At 45.5% G+C, this 22,215-nt stretch overlaps 1 protein-coding gene across 3 annotated transcripts in view; it reads left to right on the top strand.

The window, feature by feature from the left end:
- The window catches only part of LOC146175642 (ninein-like protein), a 547,135-nt gene that overhangs the window by 501,257 nt on the left and 23,663 nt on the right, over nt 1-22,215 (top strand). For 2 of the 3 annotated variants that reach the window (XM_084582041.1, XM_084582040.1), the window contains exons 15-16: nt 3,393-3,470; nt 6,550-6,588. In XM_084582041.1, the coding sequence (XP_084438167.1) occupies nt 3,393-3,470; nt 6,550-6,588 (117 nt within the window). The remainder of the gene's footprint in view (nt 1-3,392; nt 3,471-6,549; nt 6,589-22,215) is intronic. The other variant, XM_084582042.1, reaches the window with a different exon arrangement.

Below are 22,215 nucleotides of genomic sequence, written 5' to 3'. Positions count from 1 at the left end.
GCCGCTTAGTTTTGTGTGTGTATTATTTGACATGCGTAGGAGAGGGGTATATGTGGCACAATGATTGGCCAGCCCATTTCAAAAGACTGCATGTTATTGGCCACACAGTGAATAGTCGTTGATTGGTCATCGGGCGAGACTTGAATTTTGAGCGCTAAGGAAGGAGCGTTGAGACAGTTGGGCTCGGAGCGGAGTTGGGCTCGGACGAGGGTCGAGAGCAGACGGGTTGTTCGAGGAGGGAGGCTAGGCTGACGGAAGGCCCAAGGGACTCCGGCCTAAAGTGTAGCAGAAGGCCAAGGCCTGATTCTGCTAGCCTCTCACCTCCGATCGTACACCCGGTGGCAGCAGAGTTGGGCTCGGAGAGAGTCGAGGGCAGACGGGTTGTTCGAGGAGGGAGGCTAGGCTGACGGAAGTCTCAAGGGACTCTGGCCTAAAGTGTAGCAGAAGGCCAAGGCCTGATTCTGCTAGCCTCTGACCTCCGAACGTGCACCCAGCTGCAGAGATGGTTGTTTGAGGAGGGAGGCTAGGCTGACGGAGGTCTCAAGGGACTCCGGCCTAAAGTGTAGCAGGAGGCCAAGGCCTGATTCTGCTAGCCTCTGACCGCCGATCGTTCACTCGGTTGCAGTTAGCCCTCTACGTTGATGTCGCACCCGACGACATTAGTGTGAATATAAGTTGTAAAAATATGTAAATAAATCTGACCGGTCCACCCACTTTACTCATACCGTTTGCGCCGAGGCTGAAACTCATCATTAGCCGCGCCGAAGAATAGTTTAACTGTCGCCGCTACGCAAAAGGCCGTTCATGAGCGTAGTATTGCTTTCGCAATAAAAAGCCCGATTTAACCAAACCGCACGAGCATGCCTGCGTGGTCTAGGGGTAGCTGCCCAATGCCGCCTTTGATCCACGACCGGCTTTGGTCTAACTCGGGATGCAAGGGTCCTGGAAAGGCTCCAGTGGATTCCGATCCCTCGCCCTTCCATATCAGTGGCGAAGCTCGAGTGACTATCGCCTGCTAGTTAGGCTATGACATGTGGTCGCGTGATGTCATAAATGTAACCGACCAATCAGTGCCGGCCATGTCATCTGCCAGCTACCACGTGCAGCCAGAAGCATGTTCAAACGTCACAGGGCGAGGATTCAAACACGCATCTTGATTTTTTTGTTTTTGTTTTCTGGTTTACCCCGTTAAGCAGTGTTTTCGCACTAAATAAAAAAATAAGGAGTAAACGTAGTAAAGCTTGCGGGAAAAAACACAAACGGGCAACGGGATGTTTACAATCTCGCTCGTCAACTTTTCCGCAATAAACGTAGTTGTTAGTTAAGTAAAGAATTGCCGTCTTATGCGTCTACGGCCTTTTTTTTTATTTTTTTTTTTTTGCCGCTCTTGTCCAGGATGTCACCGCTGTAGTGCTATTTTGTATTCGCTATGCAACACGTCACCCAACCCCATCCGAAGTCGTGGGGCTTTCAACGCTTAGCATTCTTCTCTGTTCATTTTTTTTTTTTTTGCCTCTTTCTCTCTCTCTCTCTCTTTCTCTCACGAGCATCCCGAGTGCCCAGAGCACCGCATGAGCTTCGTAGAGTACGCCCTGACGTTGCTGCGTTCGTACGCTAGGAGGCCTTCGTGCCGCTGACGTAGACCGTGTAGTTCCCACTGCGATTGTAGTGCTACAACTTTGGGATGCCACCGTCGGGCGCCCATTCTCCTGCTTGTGTTCTGCGCTTGTTACTTATTGCTTTTCTGTTTGCGACTGTATCGCAAGTCACGCTAGCCATGCTTTTCACAAAATAGAGCTATCAACACGCCTTTTCAGTCGATCTTTGCATTTGCCCTTGAGAAGACAGTGTATTGATGATGGTTATGGATGACGTCGAAAAAGCCGTTTTCAGCAGAGCTTTCCTGAGGGAAGAAAAACAGGTCACCACTGGTAATGCATTAGAAAAAGAAAAAAAAAGGGGGGTACAGAAACAGGAACATGGTCTAGCAAAGCTCTCGCGCGATGCAATAGGAAAGCCAAGACAGGAACATGGACCAACCTCGTCTTTTAGCGCTTAACGGGTGACCTGTCGCACTGGAGACGAAATCCAGGTCGGCTAAAAAGAGAAATATTACAAAACAGAGCAAAAATGAAAACGCAGCGAGGCCTTTCCGCCCCACGGTCGGTGGCGTTCGCACTTCCGGTTCTCGCGTGCGTGTGTGTGCGAGTGCGGTTTTCATTGAGCCCCCATTCGAGCGCGAAATGAAGATGAAGAACTCCTTATATACGACTGATGTTCTCGGCTCTACTTTTAATACCATTCCCCCTTTCTTTCTTTTTTACCCGTTCCCCTACATTTTTTGTTTTTCTTCTTTTATCAAAATGTCCTTTCCCCTAAGCTTTTTAGGATGTCGCTACGTCCATTTCTTTTTTCCTTGCCCTTTCTAATATTGTAGCCTCCTTGAAGAAAACGCTATACGAAGGAGAACGGAAATGTATTGCCTCTGTTCTTTCTTTTTTTCTCTATGGCAGCCCTGCTTTATTTTATTTTTATTTTTTTTTTTCTGAGCTCGCTGCTCGTGTGAAACTCGCACCTGAACGCCCTTTGGGGCGCATTCGTCATTTGCGGACGACAGGGAACATAGCGTCGCGGCGCTGTTTCTCGATTTTGATGGGGAATCCGCATCCCCTCTTCCCGACCCCCGTTGCCTTATGGCGCTCATTTTTACTGCCTCGCCGGGCGTCGGCGCTCGTTCTGCCCTCTTTATTTATTGCTCCCATCTATCTAGTTACTTTCTTTCTTTGTACATGATTTTACTGTTTCATGAGAGCTTGTTCGTTCTTATTTGTTCGTGTCTTCAATTCATGCTGAAACACTCATGAACATTTGTCATTTCTCGCCATTTAGGTTTTTTGATGGTAAGTTTCTAGTATCTGTTGATTTTTCTTGTGAAAAAAAAAAAGTGCTGCGGTTCTGCTGTGTTTTAGGGGTTCTGAAATAAAAGTTTTAGAAATTGTGTCTAATTTCTCTCTCAGTGGTGGCTGGCTGCCTTTTGGTTTTGTTAATTGCTTGTGCACGCATTTCAAGCCACCTTATTCTGCTTCGCCATTTCCGCCTTCATCTAGTTACCCGGTTCCGACTGAATGATAACTGCTTAATCGAATTCATACCGCCCTTTATTCTGCACCATCTAACGGCACCGGGCTGAATGGAGGTCGGAAACCAATAAGCAGAAAACAAATAAAGACAAGTGCACCGTGTTTAGCTGTTTCTTCCCGTAGTATTCTGAGATATGCCTGTCTCACTTAGTGTCTTATTCGTGTTCGCGACCGCCTTGTTTTTCTTCGCACGTTTCCTATACATTTCCCTTTATCCCTTACCATTTATTTTTTTCTTTACCCGCACCGCAGAGGAATCGGACGACGACATTCCTATAGCCGGCAAGATTCGCAAGCGAGCTGGCTTCTCCGTGAGCACCGGCCCCGAGGGTAAGGTTACCAGTTTCTAGACTTCCTTTTCTTTCTTCCTTCCTCATTTTATGTCTCCTCTTTCTTTTTTGTAGCATTTCTTTATATTTATATCCTCCATATTTGTCATATCTTGACTTATAATCTCACTTGTCCCAAGCTCACTACTATTCTAGCTTCTTTTGTCTTCAGTTTTCCAAGGATGTTAAGGACGACAAGGGGATGGGGAAGGGATATTCCTTAACATATTTCTTTTCCGTGCATCGTGCGCTTGACTTACTGCTTCGACCATTCCGTGGCCTCATTTATTTCACTCGGTTGCGCTCTTTTATTCTCCTCCTGCGTTCCTCTCGACTCACCTCATCATTACCGAGCGGAGTCCTTTTTTCTTCCCTTTGCTAAGATTTCTTGTATTTTTCCTCCCTATTTCCCGTCATCTGCTTCCAGCGTCGTCTGCTGCGCCCGCCACGGCCGTCTGCATCGTCTGCATTCCTCTTCTGTCTTCCATAACTGCTAAGAGCTCGCTCCGTTATGCTTTTGGCACTAGCTTCCCCCCCCCTCCCCCCCCCCCCCCCCCCCCCCCCCCCCCACACACACACCGTCACCGTCCTTCCACCGACTTCCCCCAAAGGCTGGCTTATAATACGCGTTGACTTATGCGCCCACTTTCCTGGGCTCCGCGCTTCTGTACACTCTGTGCGGTGGGGCCCGTTTCTTTATTTATTTTTTTTTTCTGCGGGGTCGTTTCTCCATCTAGTATTCCCCGCTTGATATCTTCTCGGCTGTGCGCCTCTGTTTTATGCTCCGAATTTTCTCGGGCCGCGTCATATTTCACTTCGTCTTAGCCGTGTCTCCGTTTCACCTGCTCTGGTCAGCTCATCGCTTCTCGTTCATCGGACTTATTACGTTGCATTGCTGTTTTTTTTTTTTTTGTCTCTCTCTCTCGCTCGCATTATTTCTGTGTAAAGGATCTGAGTGTGGTTGGAGTTGGGTTTCGCGTTCGTTCATCTTTTGATTTTCTCATTTCTTTGTCTTAGCTGTGCCGAGTTCTTGTGCGCCTTCTTGGTAAGCGCCCTCCGCCGACTCTGTCCGTGCTTATGTTCCACTTCGTCGCTTATAACCGGGCGATTTTCGCTTTGTGTTCTCATTTCGCTCCTCTCGGACTCTCTAAGTGGCCGAGTTATCTCTGCGTTCTGGACCGCTTATAGCTGAAATCTAATCGCGCGAGTGGGCTTTAGCGGGTTCTCGGTCTTGCCAAGCGCTCCCGCAGCCGCGCTTTTGTTTTTGTCTCTCCTAAAATATGGTCCTTTCGCAGCGGCTGCTTCTTGTCTGCCGTCTTCACTTTGTCCGCTAGCGACTTCGGGGCTCTGTCATTTCGTTGGTAGTTCGTTGCGTGCACTATGCTGTCTCAATTTCCTTTTTTTCTCTCGTTATCATTTATTGTTTCATTGCACACCGGTGCCGCATTGTGTATCCGTAGCATGCTCCAAACTCGTTTCTTCTTTTTTTTCCTTTCGTTTTTCCCCTGCGTTTGTTTTTGTTTGTTATACGCATGTATCACCGCATGTTTGATCTTAATGTTATATATCGCTCGTGTGCATCAACTGGAATTGGGGTCTTTTTCTGTGATTTGTTCAGAAATATTTGAGCTTTCATTGGCCCCTTTATAGAATTGTGCAATGTAATGTGCATTCAAGCCCGGATATGTCGAACCTGGTTATTTCGAATTATCCTCTATAGCGAACGCATTGATTATCTCTTTGAAAATTATGCGTTGAAGCACGGGAAAAATCTCGCGATATATTGAACTGCGATTTCGCTATACAACTATCCGCGCCCCTTCAAGTGCGATCACATTTGACGCACGCAGGCGGCAGGGTCTCCGGTTGGGCAGTCTTGGGGGATGGCTTTCGACCTCTGGTACTCGTTTTCCGCCCCACGACGTGGTCGTGCGGTGAAGCTAACGTAGCTATCTAAGTAGAACTTGTGGGCTAGTTGGTTCAGAATTGAATAGAAAGGGAGAAAGAAGGAGATATGCTGCACTAGGACGACAAGGAGACAAGGACGAAGAAGGTGTAAGACGAGCACAAACGCAGACTAACAACTTTGCTTTATGTAGCTATTTAGATCTTAGCGGCGACAGTCGCTCGCTCTGCTTCTCTGCTGAAGTCTTTGAGGAATAATATCAATGATACTTAATATCAATGAGCGATTGTTTTGTCTGTGTTATACTTAAGGCAAGGTTAGATATCTTAGGGAGGCAGGGGCTAGTCTTGAACAAGTGCTGTTTAAGGCATCGATGCAAAACAGGCTTGGGCCTTGCAACGCCTCGGCATCTGTGCTCTGCCAATGCAACAGCAGTTGGCACGTCGCTCCATGAAGCACGTCACTAGTGTAGGCGCAGTCTGTTCGTTACTTTAGGTTACATATACGAGTGTCGTTTTTATATACCGAATTATGAGTACATATAACTGCTCCGGTATCACTTTTCAGCTCGATATATCCAGGTTCGACTGTTACCAGTATTATTTATGGAATTACATATTTTCAATGCTGTGTATCTTACGGTTTTTGTACTTGCAGTTTATGCTGTAGCCAGGGACTGTCACATATATTGCACATTTTTTGCTCTATCATATCTTTGCTCTATTGCAGCATTGTATTTCTCACGCTCTCCTTGTTACTGTGTGTCGGCTTCATAACTTTGGGTCAAACTACCCGTTGTTTGAATTTTCAGATGAGCGACAGCACTCGAGCTGTTTTTAAAATGAAATAAGCATGCTTACAGGCTACCATGCTACCATGCTTGCTTAGTGGGCTTATAATCATATAAATGAAACTACTTTCTGAATTTCTTGCTCTTTATTACTGCATCTTTTTGTCTCCCTTTCCGTCATATTTGCTTAATTCTCGCCTAAATTGTGGGGTAAAATATGCACGTTTTGCTGGTTTCAGTATTTAAGGACAAGTCTAGTTGTTGCTAACAAACTAATTCTTGACATCCTGCAACACCTTTTGACACAAAGCAGCTGCAGTTTTTGCCCGCTTTTAACGTGTTGGTAACAGCTTTCTCTCTTCTTTCCCGGCTCAACTTTTGCAGGTTTGTGGCATGAACTCACACTCGCTCACTCGACTCATAGTAAGTTTTCTAACGTAGATGTGCTGTGCTCTTTTATATCAATAGCTCTACTACACCTAGTACAAATTCAGAAAAAGCTTGATTTCGTCAACCTGACCTTCAAGTTCAGACAAAGTCAAACTGGTAACTTAGGCTGCCTAATAACAAGTCTTGCTTGATATGTGCACTATGCTGAACTGGGGCATGACAAATAACTTACTGACCCACTATACCACATGATCAACTGACCGCTTTACTAATTACATGTCATAATCAATTGTAGTTAGTTTTACATGATTAAAGTTTTACCTTTGCTGTACATTGTCATATAGTTTTGGACAGCTTGTCAAATGTAATTGCGATGGACTGGTTGCAGGTCATAAATAATTACAGTTAATTAGATAATTGTGATTCAGAAGTGAACATTATGCTATAAAAGGTCACATATCTTTGGATAGCTTTTGTCGAGTTCGATCGCACTACACTAATTGCAGGACTTACTCAAATATAGTTTTATTTTGATTGAAACTACACATTATACTATATTTTCCAGTCATATGTCATCGAAACGGTTTTGAGAAGTGGAATGCAGAATCAAACGTTAAATCATGAAGAACCGTGTGAAACCTAGTTAATGCCCGTTTAACGAATTTCAACCATATTTAAACCGTTGCCAGTTTTTCGGGCTCAAGCCACATAGCCAGTCGAATGTATTAAGTGTCTTCGCGAGGTAAACTTGGCTTCCTTTATTTTTGATCATATGAGAATTTTCTTTTCTTTAATGGCCCAACAAATCCGGCAGCACCTTCACTTTACCAGCATGGACGCAGTCCGTCTACCAATGTGTGCCGGCAAGCTTGTTCGGAGTTGAGTGCAGTCGTAAAAATTGGGCAATCCCTTGCGCAGTCCGGTTTATCGCATCAGCATGCTATCCAGCGAAAAACGGACATTCATGCTAGCGCATGCAAAATGAGAAGAAGAAAAAATATGTAGCCTTTGTTTTTTTTTTTTTTTCTAAGAAGTGTAAAATGAGAGGGGGGGGGGGGGGGGTGATAGGCACAGAAAGGCCGTTTTAAACCTTCGATAAATGGCCACGTGAATAAACGACAAATACTTGACTGACCTTGTGTTGAAAAAAAAAAAAAGGAAAAGAAAACTTTGAACCGTGCATGTCGCCCATTCGCTCATTTCGCGGTATCTCGATGTCCTCAACAAATCACACTACGATGTCGGAGAAAGGGTTCGCTAAAGATTCCTCTAATACTTCCCACGCTACAAGCAATGAAAAGCTGGTCCAAACTATTATCTGAAATAGGCATAGAAGTCTATGTGACAAAGTGAAATGATTTCTGTAGCTCACTAACGTTGAGAAACGCCACATGGTGTACGCGCTGGTGTCCGTTAATGCCCGTGCCAAGTGATGGGCCTGATGGTGATGGGAGAAACAGCTTTGGGAACCCGGAAACCGTGACTTCGAAGACTGGTTGGGATATCTCTTCTTGTCGGGACGGCTGTAAGGGGATTCTCTTGGGGCCAGCTAGTTGTAATAAAATTAGTTGTGGTTTAACTCTGGTTGACCCTAGTTGAATTGCGATAGCAACGACGGAAGTTTCTTTTGCCTGCTACATTATTTCCCTATCACGCCCTATCAGTGTAAGGTGCTATATTATTATCGGGGACACTTAAGCTCATCCTTTAAGAGTATGACGCTAGAGCTTAAGTTACCAGTCTTCTTCTTTTTCTGCTCCTCCTCCTTATCCTCCTCGGTTGTTCAAGGTCAAGCGTGGCCTCCGCCGGGACCACGCAACGGATCGAAACCTGGCGCAATAAAAAAGGTCCCTCCTTGGCATGTCGTTGAATAACGATTCGACGCCAATCACTTTCTTCATATTGTCGCGGCCAATAGCCGTAGCGGCACCCTGTTTTTACACTTTGCCTTGGGTGCTTGCTTACAGTGCGGAACTTCCTGCATTCGCGGTTTCTACGCGATTTACTACGTCTCTGTGCAACTTTGTCTCATTTGCAATTCATTTTCCGGGTTTAACAGTACTAAAGAACGAGCCCCAGCGATGGTTTTTATGGCACATCAATTGTTTTAATGAATTCATATTGACGTAAGTAATTACGAATGATATTCGGCTCGGACTGCTCCAAGGCCCGATCTCATTTATTGAAAGAATATAAAGGGACAGTCTACTGACCTCCCCGACTATTTTGTTTTCCTTGCGTTATTTGAAAGCTCTGTCCCCATGTTGAAGAATACCCGACTATGGAGCTAGGAATCGTAGCAGAACAATTTCAAACTTGTTTTTTCCTTACGGTCGCCTCGTTTTTTCAGTGCTATACGATGTCTGGAAACCCTGACATCGTGGACACAATGTGCAGCTATTGTACTCTATGCAACTCTAGGGACGCGACAACGTGGAGTCGCGCCCAGGCGACTGCCGCACTGCCAAGGTCGCGTGCAGGGCATGACATTTAAGACGCACAGATTTTGTTGAAACTGTAATTGTGAATGGTAAGGTAGTTTTAAGTAGAAAAATTAAAGGAACTATATAAACCCGGCAGCGCTGCCAGTGACAGCTCTGCGACACGTGTAGTGCCGTCTTAAATGTATGATTTTTTTTTCTTTCAATGCATTGTAAGAGCGAATGAAGCCAGAATAAAGAATAGAAGCAGCTTTGATTTATTGAATAAGGTCTTAAAGCTTTGCTTCAAGTGTTTAAATTGTCATCGCTAATAAACAATTGCTCCCTAAGCGTGCCGAATCTTTTGGAAGCGTGCTGGGGATGTCACGGATGATCCGCGTCTAGAATAAGCATCGGAGTTTGCCGATGTATCTCAGAATATTTTATCTTATCAGTGTTCGCTGTTCTTTCGTCGTCTCAGTGCGCACGATCTGGCCCATCAGTTTATAGCATAACACGTACTTAAACTCGTTGACAACTTTCGAGTAAGCCTCTTAAAGGGCTCCTGAAATGCTACTTGTGGTAAAATTCTAATGCTAGCAATTCGTAGAGGTTGTCATTGTGGGTATTCGAGTCAGATTTGAATATGTTACGTGGAGTTGATAATTTGCGAATCATTTTTAAAAAGTGCTCCTGGCGACTGCTCACAGCCGATTTGGGCGACACATCGCCGCGTGCAAGCCTCCCCACTGACGTCAGTGGGGCTGCCGGGCGCGTCCTCTCATTGGACGCTGATAATTTAGGCGAGCTGGACGATTCGTTTTGGGACGCGGTCGCGACTTGTTTTCTTTTTAGAGTGCAACTCTTTGGTGCAACTCGTGCAACTCGCGTCGTCGTCGGCGTCGTGCCTCGTAACCAGCTCCGCCCCTCTCTCAGCCCCCCCAGCTCAGTCCCGCTCTTCCTCCGTGGCGGCGACCGCGCGTGTTCTCCGCCACCGGTCGCCGCTGCGTGTCCCCCCCCCCCCCCCCCCTTTTTCTCCGGTTCTCCGGTTGCCGAAGCGCCAGCTCGCTATCAGCGGATCACGGTGCGTGCATCCCAAACCGAAACGCTGAGCCACGTTGTCTTCACTCGCTACCGGCGTCAGCGGCATCAGTAAGTCGCTGCTATCTCTTCGCCGCGCAACATTTCTATGAACCCACGCGCTGCCTCCCGCGACCTCCCGATCCCCAAAGCTTCCTTCATGACAGTCAAGAACTGTTAGTGAAGTATTTTTTGAAGGAATATGTGTAAAAAATAAAGTTGTCTGTAATGGTACATGCATGTCTTGTTCGAATTATTTGCCACAATCTATCGGAAATCTCAAACAAATTTCGCATTAGGAGGTAACGTAATCTTCGGCATTTTCTTCTTTTTTTTTTTTTTTGCGCGCCGGCGTGGGTTACGTTCAGGGGGAAGAGGAGAGGCATCATTTTTGATCGCCTATATGTTCGGTGCTAATGAAGCTGGCTTAAATATGTTTTCGTTGCAGGAAGAATTGATGGGGTACTTATTGGTAGTACGCGTTTTATAATTCTAGTAAAAAGCTTTCCATGGGCCCTTTAAGGTGTAAACATCTAAGGAAGCGTTGAATGAAGGGCAGCTCGGTTGGTCCATATTATATTAATGCTACATCGCACGCTCTGTGGGAGCCGAGGTGGCTGAAGCACAGGCTCACCGCGAAAGCTTCGTTGGCGAGCTCAAGAACGGGGTCGATGGCTGTGCAAACAAAACGGCGGCTCCGCGCCAGCTGTAGCTTTAATTTGAGCTCCTGCTGCTATAGAGCGCACCGCTCGTCGCGAGCCACCGATTACGGAGCCTTCGTTTACACCACGGTTTTCATTATTTTCTCCGTCTGCGTAATGGGGGAAAATTAATCACAGCGTTGGGAAAAAAAATATCTTGAACTTCGGATCGAAATATATGAGCAATAAACGCGGTATTTCCTGCCTGACAAGCGACAACAATGTTATGAAATTCCGTACTCCTTGAATTTGCTAACATAAAAGTCGTGATAGAGCTGTCGTCACTACCCCTTAAGTTTATATGCCTGTGGGACGCTGTGTCATAGACACAAAATGTAGTACATTCGCTTCACACGCTCCGAGCGGCTAGCCTGTTACCTCAACGAAAGGACACAGCATGGCGCCACCATCCGCCCAGTCCTCACTTCCTTGGCCAATTTGAAATATAAAAGTTCTAACCTCATTAGGGCCACCTAGGAGTGAGATCTACCAGAACACGCCGATAATTATGTACTCGTCTCCAGTAGTGAACTAGATTCCTTTAGTGCTCCGATTTCAAGCGGCGCTGGGTGAGATCCGAGCTGCTGCTAACGCTTGCGCTAGTCGCGCTATGGACGCATTCCTTCTCAAAACACTCGCCAAGAGCAGCCATTTAACTGACGTCACCACCCCCATCCTGCCCCGCGCGCGCTAATGCTCACATGAAAGGCCGCTTACGTCCTAGTTTGCAATGAAGAGACCCACGTGCTCTCACAGATGTCCATTTCCGGAGTTACCGTGGGTTGAAATGCAGTGCAAACGGGAAACGAATATGACGGAACAAAGGACTCGCGCTCGTCCTTCGTTTACTCCATTTTTCGTCTTATTTGTATGATTGAATCACTATACTTGCGCCTCGGCATTTGCACACCTTCATGGGCGCCATATTTAATATGCGCAGTGGTTGCAGACGATATTTCAGGTTAATTGAAAACCACGCTCGCTATTAAAAATTTCTCTAAATATATGCCTCTGTTTTAAAGGAACCAAGATGCGCTATAAAAACACAGCCACAGGAAAAAGCCAAGGAGACAGACAGAGCGCAAACTATCAACTGAGTTTATTTGTGTGAAAGTGCCTTATATAGTCAGAATCACAGCAAAAGAACAAGGGGAATGAGAGAGAGAGAGGGGGGGGGGGTACAGCCAATCAACTCCTGGTCAACAACAGGTGCGCAGAAAATGGTTTTCCTTGTTATACAGTTTGACAGAAGTGTCGCTTATACATTTATCACCGTTTTCTTTTATGTGATAGGCCTCCAAAAGCTCCCGCGCTGTTTTATTTTTACTTCTTCCTAGAATCTTAATCTTTTTAAGCAAAGGCTCGCATCCACTGCAAGCGAGGCAATGAGCAGGCAAGTTTGCTCCTTCTTTATTCCGAATGGATCGGGCATGTTCCCCTGCGCGTTCATTCACGCATCGGCCTGTCTGGCCCACGTAGGCGCCTCCACACTTGAGTGGAATTTCATATACCACACCAGTGGCACATTTTACATACTTTTCGGCATGTTTTATGTCGCATCCACTGCCTCTAGCTCCTTGGTTCCCGGTTCTCGGGCACAAGGCTGCGAGTTTCCGTGGGGCAGAAAAAACAACAGGGACGCCATGCCTCTTGGCCACTTTTTTTACATTGTGCGCCACTTTGTGAATATATGGCACCACCACTATCTTCTTTTTTGGAAGCGGCTCATCCACACTTTTTCGACCTCTTTTTATCTTCCTGAGAAGATTCTCGGCCACGGCTGATATGACGTCGCAGGGGAAGCCGGCTGAAAGCAGCCTTTCAATTTGATTATTAAAACTTATATGCATTGCATGCGGGCATGACTTGGTAAGTGCGGATTCCAGACACGAGCTTGCAATTGCTCTTTTGACTACCTTCGAATGCGCGGAATCAAACGGAAGCAACTCTTTCTTTGCTCGTGGTGCGTAGTACCAGCAGGCGTGTTGTGCGCCGAGGTTAAGGTTAATATCTAAAAATTGCAGCGACCCATTAGAAGGAAGTTCATGCGTAAAGGTCAAACCTCGCCCATACTGTCTAAAGGCAGTTAAAATCCTACTCACTGAATCAGTGTGGGTCAAGGTTATTTGTTTGGATAAAACAATCAAAAAATCGTCCACATATCTAAAACACTTACATACCCCCAGACTAGTAAACTCGTCGTTTAGGGAACGGTCAATGGCGGCTAAAAATATGTTACTAAGAACAGGGGCGACGCAAGAACCTATACAAATTCCTTGTTTCTGAATGTAAAAGTTGTCTTTAAAAGATATGAAGGTGGCTTGCAAATAAAATTCGAGCAATGACATGAAGCTATCAGCTGATACACCTGCAGAGTTTTGGAAGCCTATTAACCCACTTCTTTCAATGCAATCTCGGATGCCTCTGTACGCGTCAGCTTAACCGTAGAGTTATCTCCTGAAAGCATTACGTCGTCATTTCTTCAGTGTGTGACGAGCTATGCCGTTATGTGCGTCTTGTTGACGTGATGTGACTGTGACGTGATGTGGCTGTGATGTGACTATACTGACTTCACTGATTTACGGACTTCATATTTCTGTAACCCTCTTTTACCCTTCTATAGCCACTCACCCCCTTCCCCCAGTGCAGGGTAGCAAACCGTTTTTTTCTTCCGGTTAACCTCCCTGCCTTTCCTCCTTCTCCTTCATACCTCCATGCTGGAGGAACACAAAAGCAGGAAACAATGGCGACGCATACGCAGATCTAACAGTAAACCGCGCCGCGATGGACACTCCTCTTCCAAGAGAATGTTTACATTTTTCCGTAGCTCAACACTCTGTCGCGTGTAGTAAACATGTCATGTCTGGAATTGATGCCTTGGCGATAACAACAACGTGCCTCCCCATTTCTTTTCATTAAATGAAAAAACTCGATCTTCTGGCGTTTCGACGTATACGAAATTGATGTCTTCGTTTGTTTCGCATTTGTGGCAAAGATATTCGCCGGATTCTCGGGTGTCGGGTATATTTCGCGTTCGGCTTCTATCTAAATGCAGCCGCCGTGGCACGCATACCGAGCTGGCGGCGCCTGTTTACGCATTCTGGTCGGTACAGGGCACGACTGAAGTGCCGCCGCAGCGGCAGTGAAGGAGCTGCGCACGGCCGTGAATATCAAAACCTATCTAACTATTAACCGGGGGCGATCGCGTTATACTGTAGCGTACACTTTTATAGGCAGGGCTGGCCATGCAGTTATACCCTTCTGTATCCGTTGTTATATTTTGTTTCTCAGGGTCAGCTCTCTATATAAATGAAAGTTCCGGTGCAAGATCCATCGTTTTGAAGAAAGAAATATTCTTTATCAATTGGGTGACAAACGAATAAGAAGACGAGCAATAGTTTGCTCTGCTCTGCTCTGAATTTTTAACAAACAGCCAGTTGTCAGTTCGAGGCATTGCATGTTGGTACTACATTACAAGTCACTTTTTTTTTTTTTTCTAAATGCCCTTATCTTGCGGTTTCTAGCCAGTACGCGGCACTTTCCCCTGTTCTCTTAGCGGTCTCTTAGTGTTCTCTTAGTGTCTTGTCGTGATGGTGCTGCTTGACGACCAGGAAGAAGTCAAGACGAATGCCGAGAAGGCGGAGAAGAGCGCTCGGCATGAGGTAGCTGTACTGCTGGACCGCTGGATGGTTGAAGTGAAGGCGGTATGCTGAGGTACGAACGTTAAAAGGAAGCGAAGCGCCGTAAGTGTGCAAAGGAAGCCGAGCTAGAACGTCAGCAAGCCGCCGACGATTGTAAAGGCAGGGGTGAACCTGAGTTGGACCCTAACGCCAAGGTTGCTGAGCTGAAAGGTCAACGTCGTTTAGTAATAGGCAAATAATCCGGTGTGATCGAAGTCGCTTCAGAGTAGCATCAAGTTAGGCGATGAGTCTACTTTTAAGACGGAGCTTAAAGGTCCTCCTGATTTTTAATAATTATAAATGGTTACCTTTTGTGGAGTATAAATAGCTCGAGTTATTCGCTTAGCGAAAAATTAAGAAAAAAAAAAAGATTTTGCATTGTTCGCAGGTGGTGTTCCAGCCCTTTTCTTTTTTTTCCCCTTTAGCTTATGTACCCAGCTAGCCGAGCAGCTTAAAGTATAACGTAGCTTATGCGCTACAAATAGCGTTTTTCACAAACCTATGTTTGTTTGTTTTTTTTGTATTTTTGTTCAGTACCTTGTTTTCTTTCTTGGTTAAAAACAACAAAAAATCATTTCACACCTAATGTGCTTCCCGGTAGTGCTCCGTCGTGTGCAAATTACGTATAACGAGGGCTTTATATATTTGCACGGACAAGCGGATGATTCGCGAGAAACTGCCTTCGAGCACTTAGCACATCGGCTGTTGAACAGCGCTTCTCCCAATAACTTTCTGCGCCGAATAACGCACCCGGTTACCAGACGAGTGTAGTCGTTGGAGAAGCATGTTTTATTCATGGGAACAGCGTCAAGCCATTGTGCAACTCATTCGGAGAGGGCAGTTTATAAATGAATAATTTGGCTGTCAGAGTTTACAAAACAGGCGTGGGTTGGTATCAGGAAGGAGCTTCTGTCGCCGGCGCCTTTAAAAGCACCTGCCATTTTTTGCCTTCTAAGAAAACTGCGGGGTGAACGTGCCGTACTTTGACTTGGCCTTTGACTTATTTTCTATAAATGGATTGCCAAGATGCGGATTTCTTCTCATGAATGCTATATATAATCGTAAAGGCTACGTGACTAAGGCGCTCAGGAACCGTACCTATAAGTCCAACTGGAACGAAGCTTTTCGCCCCTAAAGGTGGATTCACACGGCGGACCAAATCGCGAATCGCTCTCACGATTCGCTGTGACGTGGCCCTACGTCAGTGATTTCCGCTGCTTCGCTTCAGTCCGCGAGCAGCAATTCGCGACAAGGTCGAGAGTCCTTTTCACAATTCGGATCCTTCACGGACAAGACATTTTTTTATTTATTTATTTCTCTCGCGGAACGCTTTTCAGCTATGCTCCCGGTGCCCAAGCATAGACAACATAACATACATTGCACTAAAACGCTGTAGGAAAGCGAGAAGCGGCTTCTGACGCCTGACGGCAGTCGTTTCTATTTTGGAGTCGAACTAGCCTGTTTTTGCCTTCATTCGCAGTACATGGTTTTCACAGAATTTACAGTGACAGGCTCTTGCACTGCGCGATACCGAATGCGTGAGTTTTGTGACTGCACAGAGCAGTCGCTTGAATGTATTCATCGCTTTCCTCAAGCGTTTTGGCATTTGGCACGTACCGGGAGCATAGGGGCAGTCCGAATGGTCGTCTTCCAAGGGTTGAAAGCAGTATTTTCATGCAGCTCTCATAGAGTAAGCGCGATCGTTTGCACTGCAGAGAACTGCCTGCGTAGTATACCACATCGAGCGAAACAGTCACCACAATACTTTGGCAAAACGGCGCAGCAGCAGTAGCTGTAGGCCGCCGCAACCCGCGCATTCACCCACCGTCCATGCATCGTCCATGGTAGGCTACCCTCGATAACAGCGCGCCAGAACAAGGCTCTCCTCTCGCGCAGTGCCTGGGAGAAAGAGTAAGTCCGCTCTGTCGTCTGCTATTCTCTCCCACCGTGTGAATGCTCGCCGCGGACGGACGGACCTCGGATCAGAGGTAACGTGACCGATCGCTTCGCTATTCGGTCCGTCGTGTGAATCCACCTTTAATGTGGCTTTTAAGGCAAAAGCCTAACTAGTACTGTTACGAGAAAAATCGGCGACATCTGTCTGCATAGCCACGGGTAGTGCTGAAAATGCGCGATGAAGCAGCTCTGTCATGCAAAATCTATGACGTAGTAATGTCGTAACGCAGACCTACTCAAGACCAAGCACCGCTTTTTCAGGCAGTCCTATACATGTCGTCCGTCTATATGTACTCACTCAATACTGACTGGCCTCTTTATGGTGGAAGTTTCCCTATTTTATCAGAGTTGTGATGCAACAGTACGTCGTCCAGCGTTCATGGGGGTGTCATACGATCCTTCGCTGCGTATAGCACGCATCTACTAGTCAGGTTGCAGGCTATCCCGCGACAGGGATTCGAACCGACGATATATGTACATCCCTGCGCAAAAGTGGAGAGACCACGCGAACCTCTACGATGAAAGTTTTTCTTTTTCTTTTCTTTTTTTTTTTTTGAAACAGGTGTGTTTGACAAATTGCTCCTTCAAGACGAAAAGTACATTTAAGGAGATACCCTATTCATATTTTCGAAACATTCGCTCCACCGGCACAAAAAAGCTGCCGTGCAGCTTTCTCAAAGCGCGTGGTCTCTCCACATTTGCGGGGGGTATGCATTCAACCTACATACCGAGGCTTCGCTGACTTCGGCTCCTAGAAGCCACGTGTAGCGTTCCAGTCTACGTGCAATCCGCAAATACACACAATACCAGCAGAAAGGTTCTTAATACTTGTCGAAAACCTCACTCGAAAACATTTCTCCCAAGGAGTTGTCATTCATACACGCCTCTATGTAATTTGTGACCCGCGGCCGCGTTTCGATGGAGGGGAAACGAAAGGCGCCCGTTTACCGTGCGATTTCAGCACAAGTTTAAAAAAAAAAAACAGTTGTCCGAAATTTTCGGAGCCCTCCACTATGGCGTCGTTCATAGCTTGAGTCGGTTTCGGACGCTATACCCAAGGCATCAAGCCAAACCAAACCAAACCAGAACATATAAACTACTGCTGCACAAAAAAAAAAAAAAACGAAAAAAAAACAGTCAGTTATCTTTCATACAGGAGATGGGAATTGAATAACAATCAAAAAAGATGCCAGTGTACAAGCCATTACCACTCTGCTTTTATTCCCTGCGTGTCTGCAAGAATATTTGGGAGTGCGAACTTGGGGACAGTCGGAATCTATCCCAGTCACCTCCAATTCACTAATTTCATTGTCCACGTGTTTAATTCAGAGAACGATCGAGGACCTAAACCGTACAGATATCTTGTACACTTGAACGCTTTTGTATTGAGTACTATTCATCAGCAGCCCGGCGAATGAACAAATGTTTGCGTAGGTAAAAACATTTGGGAAATAATGAGCGCGTTTCTCCCATAAAACGTCACAAATTACCGGGAGAGCATTAGAGGCACGTGAAGCACGGAATTAGCCAGCTTTTACTGCTCCCCTTCGTAGCTTCTTCTTCACCGTGTGTGCGTGTTTGACTTTGAACCCAGGAGACACCGTGTGACAGCTATGACGTCGCTCAGCAGCCGTCGAAACTGAGGTAACCGTGCGCTCGCCTCTGCCTAGACACGTGACACCCATGTCGTCACTCAATCGCAGCTACGCTGGAGCCGTCTAGATAGCATCCGCTGCTGTTGAAAATAAAGACGAAACGCCGCCTTGGCCCAAGCTAGCACGTTCGCGCATGTGCTCGGGCACAAGAGTGGGAGCCTGCTCCGGTTTCTTACCGAATATAAGTTATATGAGTTCCTATAATATGCCTTATAATATGCCTTATATGCCTTATATGCATATGCCTTATATGCCTTATAATATAGCTTGCGTAAAAAAAAAATAAAAAAATATGCGCCATAGGCCAGACGGCGATTGCGTTCTTCTACTTGCACTTATTTCGTAGGCCCAGGACATCTCGGGCAAATAAAGTTGCTTCTCTCTCTCTCTCTCTCTCTCTCTCTCTCTCTCTCTATCTATCTATCTATCTATCTATCTATCTATCTATCTATCTATCTATCTATCTATCTATCTATCTATCTATCTATCTATCTATCTATCTATCTATCTATCTATCTATCTATCTATCTATCTATCTATCTATCTATCTATCTATCTATCTATCTATCTATCTATCTATCTATCTATCTATCTATCTATCTATCTATCTATCTATCTATCTATCTATCTATCTATCTATCTATCTATCTATCTATCTATCTATCTATCTATCTATCTATCTATCTATCTATCTATCTATCTATCTATCTATCTATCTATCTATCTATCTATCTATCTATCTATCTATCTATCTATCTATCTATCTATCTATCTATCTATCTATCTATCTATCTATCTATCTATCTATCTATCTATCTATCTATCTATCTATCTATCTATCTATCTATCTATCTATCTATCTATCTATCTATCTATCTATCTATCTATCTATCTATCTATCTATCTATCTATCTATCTATCTATCTATCTATCTATCTATCTATCTATCTATCTATCTATCTATCTATCTATCTATCTATCTATCTATCTATCTATCTATCTATCTATCTATCTATCTATCTATCTATCTATCTATCTATCTATCTATCTATCTATCTATCTATCTATCTATCTATCTATCTATCTATCTATCTATCTATCTATCTATCTATCTATCTATCTATCTATCTATCTATCTATCTATCTCCTCTCTCTCTCTCTCTCTCTCTCTCTCTCTCTCTCTCTCTCTCTCTCTCTCTCTCTCTCTCTCTCTCTCTGACTCCGCCATATATGTTTGTGCCGAAACCAGGGGCCTTTAATTATCGGTTTAAATACCGTTAAATGCTGATTAAATCCTCTTAGCCGGTTCCAATGGATAGCAACAGCTCTCGACAATTTAATGGCAGCAGTCGTCATGGTTGATCCAGGCGAGACGCCTCGTGAGCTGTCTGCGTCTCAGAAGCGGCGCAGAAGACAGGCCGAATCCGATCATCCAGTGGACGTTGCTCGCCGAGAATCTGCCGCACAGAGACGAAGAGAGGCGGGTTGAGCGAAACGTGCACCCAGTTTCGCTTTAGTTACTTAGCTTTAGTAGGGATAAACATCTTCCTAATTTTTTGATCGCCAGTTTACCATTTCTTTAACAATTTAAGGAAAACGAAAGTATTGCAGTGATGAAGATTAATCAGTGAAGACTAGCAGTACTCGTTCAGCAGAGCAGCAGCATGTCGGGACAGACTGTGGACTGCGATTTTTACGACTTAAAAGTGCGACCGTTGACAATAAATCTTGCTTCACGTAATCAGTACATAGTCGCGAGCAACCGTACAGCCCCGATAACGCGGAGCGACAGTGAGACAATCAGAGCATCCTCTTTCATGCACTCTCGTTCCAGTATTTCTCTCATTGGCGTTTCTTTTTGTATAGCTCCCTGGTATTAGGGAGCTCCATTTCCGGTTAGGCTGTCCATGAATGCGCCAAGTTTCGTGCTTTGTGAAAATCAATCATGAGACCCTGACTTTTTATTCTTTTTTTCTTTCGTCCTGCGTCAAAAGACGGATTAATTGGAGTCGCGTCCATTGTTTGCAAAACTCAGCGTACCGTTATCTTGTTGTGCAAAATGCGCGCCGTCGATAAATTTTTATTTCAACGCTTTGTCGCCACTTGATTCAAACTCAGAATGTCTACGCTGAAACAACGGACTCTGTGATCACTCATTCCAAGCACACGGTGGCATAGCCTAACCTCTAGAATGCCCGCCAAAATTAAAAGGGGGGGGGGGGGGCAAATTACCGCGCTCTATTTGCGAAATTTGCCGATGATGGTGACATTTGCGTTTCAATTATTTCACTTTTATCCATCATAAAGGCTCCATTAGAAACTCGTTCTAACGTGGTGACCTGTCGATACAAGACCTCAGTATGTCTCCAAACTTCCTGTAGGGTTAAACCAAGGACAGCTCAGCGATCTCGTGTAACCGGAAATGGTGACGTAACCTTGGAGGACAAAATGCGAGAATGAGGCGCGAAATGGGAAATAAGCAGGGAGGGGCGGGGGGGGGGGGGGGGGGGGGGGGGTATTTGGGAGCAATAAAAATGAGGAATACGACACGTAAAGCACAGAGCAGACGGTGTTGTGATAAAATTACAATGTATGGGGATACCGGGACAAGCGGAACCTAATAGAGGTCAGTAGGGGCTGAGCTGTCGTTAATGCGATGCATATCTCTGCCTAACGCAGAGTGCATATTATTTACTATCTATGTACTATGTAGAAATTCCTGAAAGAATACTTTTTTTCTGTGGCGCATTGGTCTCCGGCTGGGATGATGACGATGCGACCACCTTCAACTACTCTCGCTTCATGAGACACGCCATTGTTTATATCTCCGGAATCTCGCTCCGCAAGAAGTTTTTCGTTTAATCGACCCGTGATCAAACATCGTAATCGGCAGCAGACCCCTTGCTCCCCCCTCCCCCACACCCCTCAACCCCAACCACTGCGGCTAGGTGGTGAGAGTCACGTTTATACTCCTATAGTCGGAAGCAGCTCAAGAAAAAGGCTGCATATGCCCTTTAGAAGAGCTCGCAGCAGCCAATAGCGTCCATCGATTTTCAGCACGCCGCGGTTAATGCGATGAAGCTGTAGCCCCGCCGGGGTGGTGCAGTGGTAAGACGCCCGACTACTGTGCCGGAATACCCGGGTTCGAACCCGACCTCGGCGGCTGCGTTTCGATGGAGGCGAAACGAAGAGGCGTCGTGTGCTGTGCGATGTCAGCGCACGTTAAAGATCCCCAGGCGGTCGAAATTACTCCGTAGCCCTCCACTACGGCTCCTCTTTCTCTCTTTCCACTTTCACTCCCATCTTCCTCCCTTCCCTTACGGCGCGGTTGCGGTGTCCACAGAAATCAAGTGAGACAGTTACCTCGCCTTTCCCTTCCTATAAATAAATCAGCTGTGGAGAACCCCACTCATCTGTCACGCCGTGCATTGTCTCAATAGCAGGTCCTTTGGAGATTATCCATGTTGTCATCAGAATCGGTCGACGCTATTGGCTGCATGGGGGTCTTTTCAGGGACAAAATCCGATTTAACGCGAAGGGGTTAAAGGCGCCGTTATTCATAAAAATCTGTGTCACCGTTGTGAATGTAAAATTACAAACATGGCTCTGGCAGATGGTATACCTGGCAGCTGACATGGCCGAGCACTGATTCTTCGATAGTTTTTGCGACTTAACGAGACCGCGTGGTATCGAAAAGTTGGGAGTAGCTGCCTACTCTGGTTACTCATTTGAGGTAGTAAGGTGGAAGAATCATCAACCTTTCAGTGCTCTTGGATGTCATGTCAGGCATGCTACACCTTGGCTACCTAGGCACATTTATACGGCTTGGTTAAAGTGGGGCTGCATATTTATTTATATATATATATATATATATATATATATATATATATATATATATATATATATATATATATATATATATATATATATATATATATATATTATAAGAGCACCGGACGCGTTATTCTGAGGTCGTGGGTTCGGTTCCCACCATCGGCACGTTGTTTTTTCTTCTACTTTGTGTTTAATTATCTTTCCCCTAAACAGATTACATTACTAATCTCTGGGATTATCCAAGTAAACATTAAAAAAAAAGAGATAAAGTACCATCCCCAACGCTTTCCTTGGCCTCGCCGACTTGGCTTCTTTCCTTCATGTATTATAACGA

Source organism: Amblyomma maculatum, chromosome 10 (genome assembly GCF_055883805.1).
Source record: "Amblyomma maculatum isolate TAMU_Amacu chromosome 10, ASM5588380v1, whole genome shotgun sequence".
Classification (NCBI taxonomy): domain Eukaryota; kingdom Metazoa; phylum Arthropoda; class Arachnida; order Ixodida; family Ixodidae; genus Amblyomma; species Amblyomma maculatum.
The sequence above is the reverse complement of the archived record's forward strand: the minus strand, read 5'-3'. Positions and strand labels throughout refer to the sequence as shown.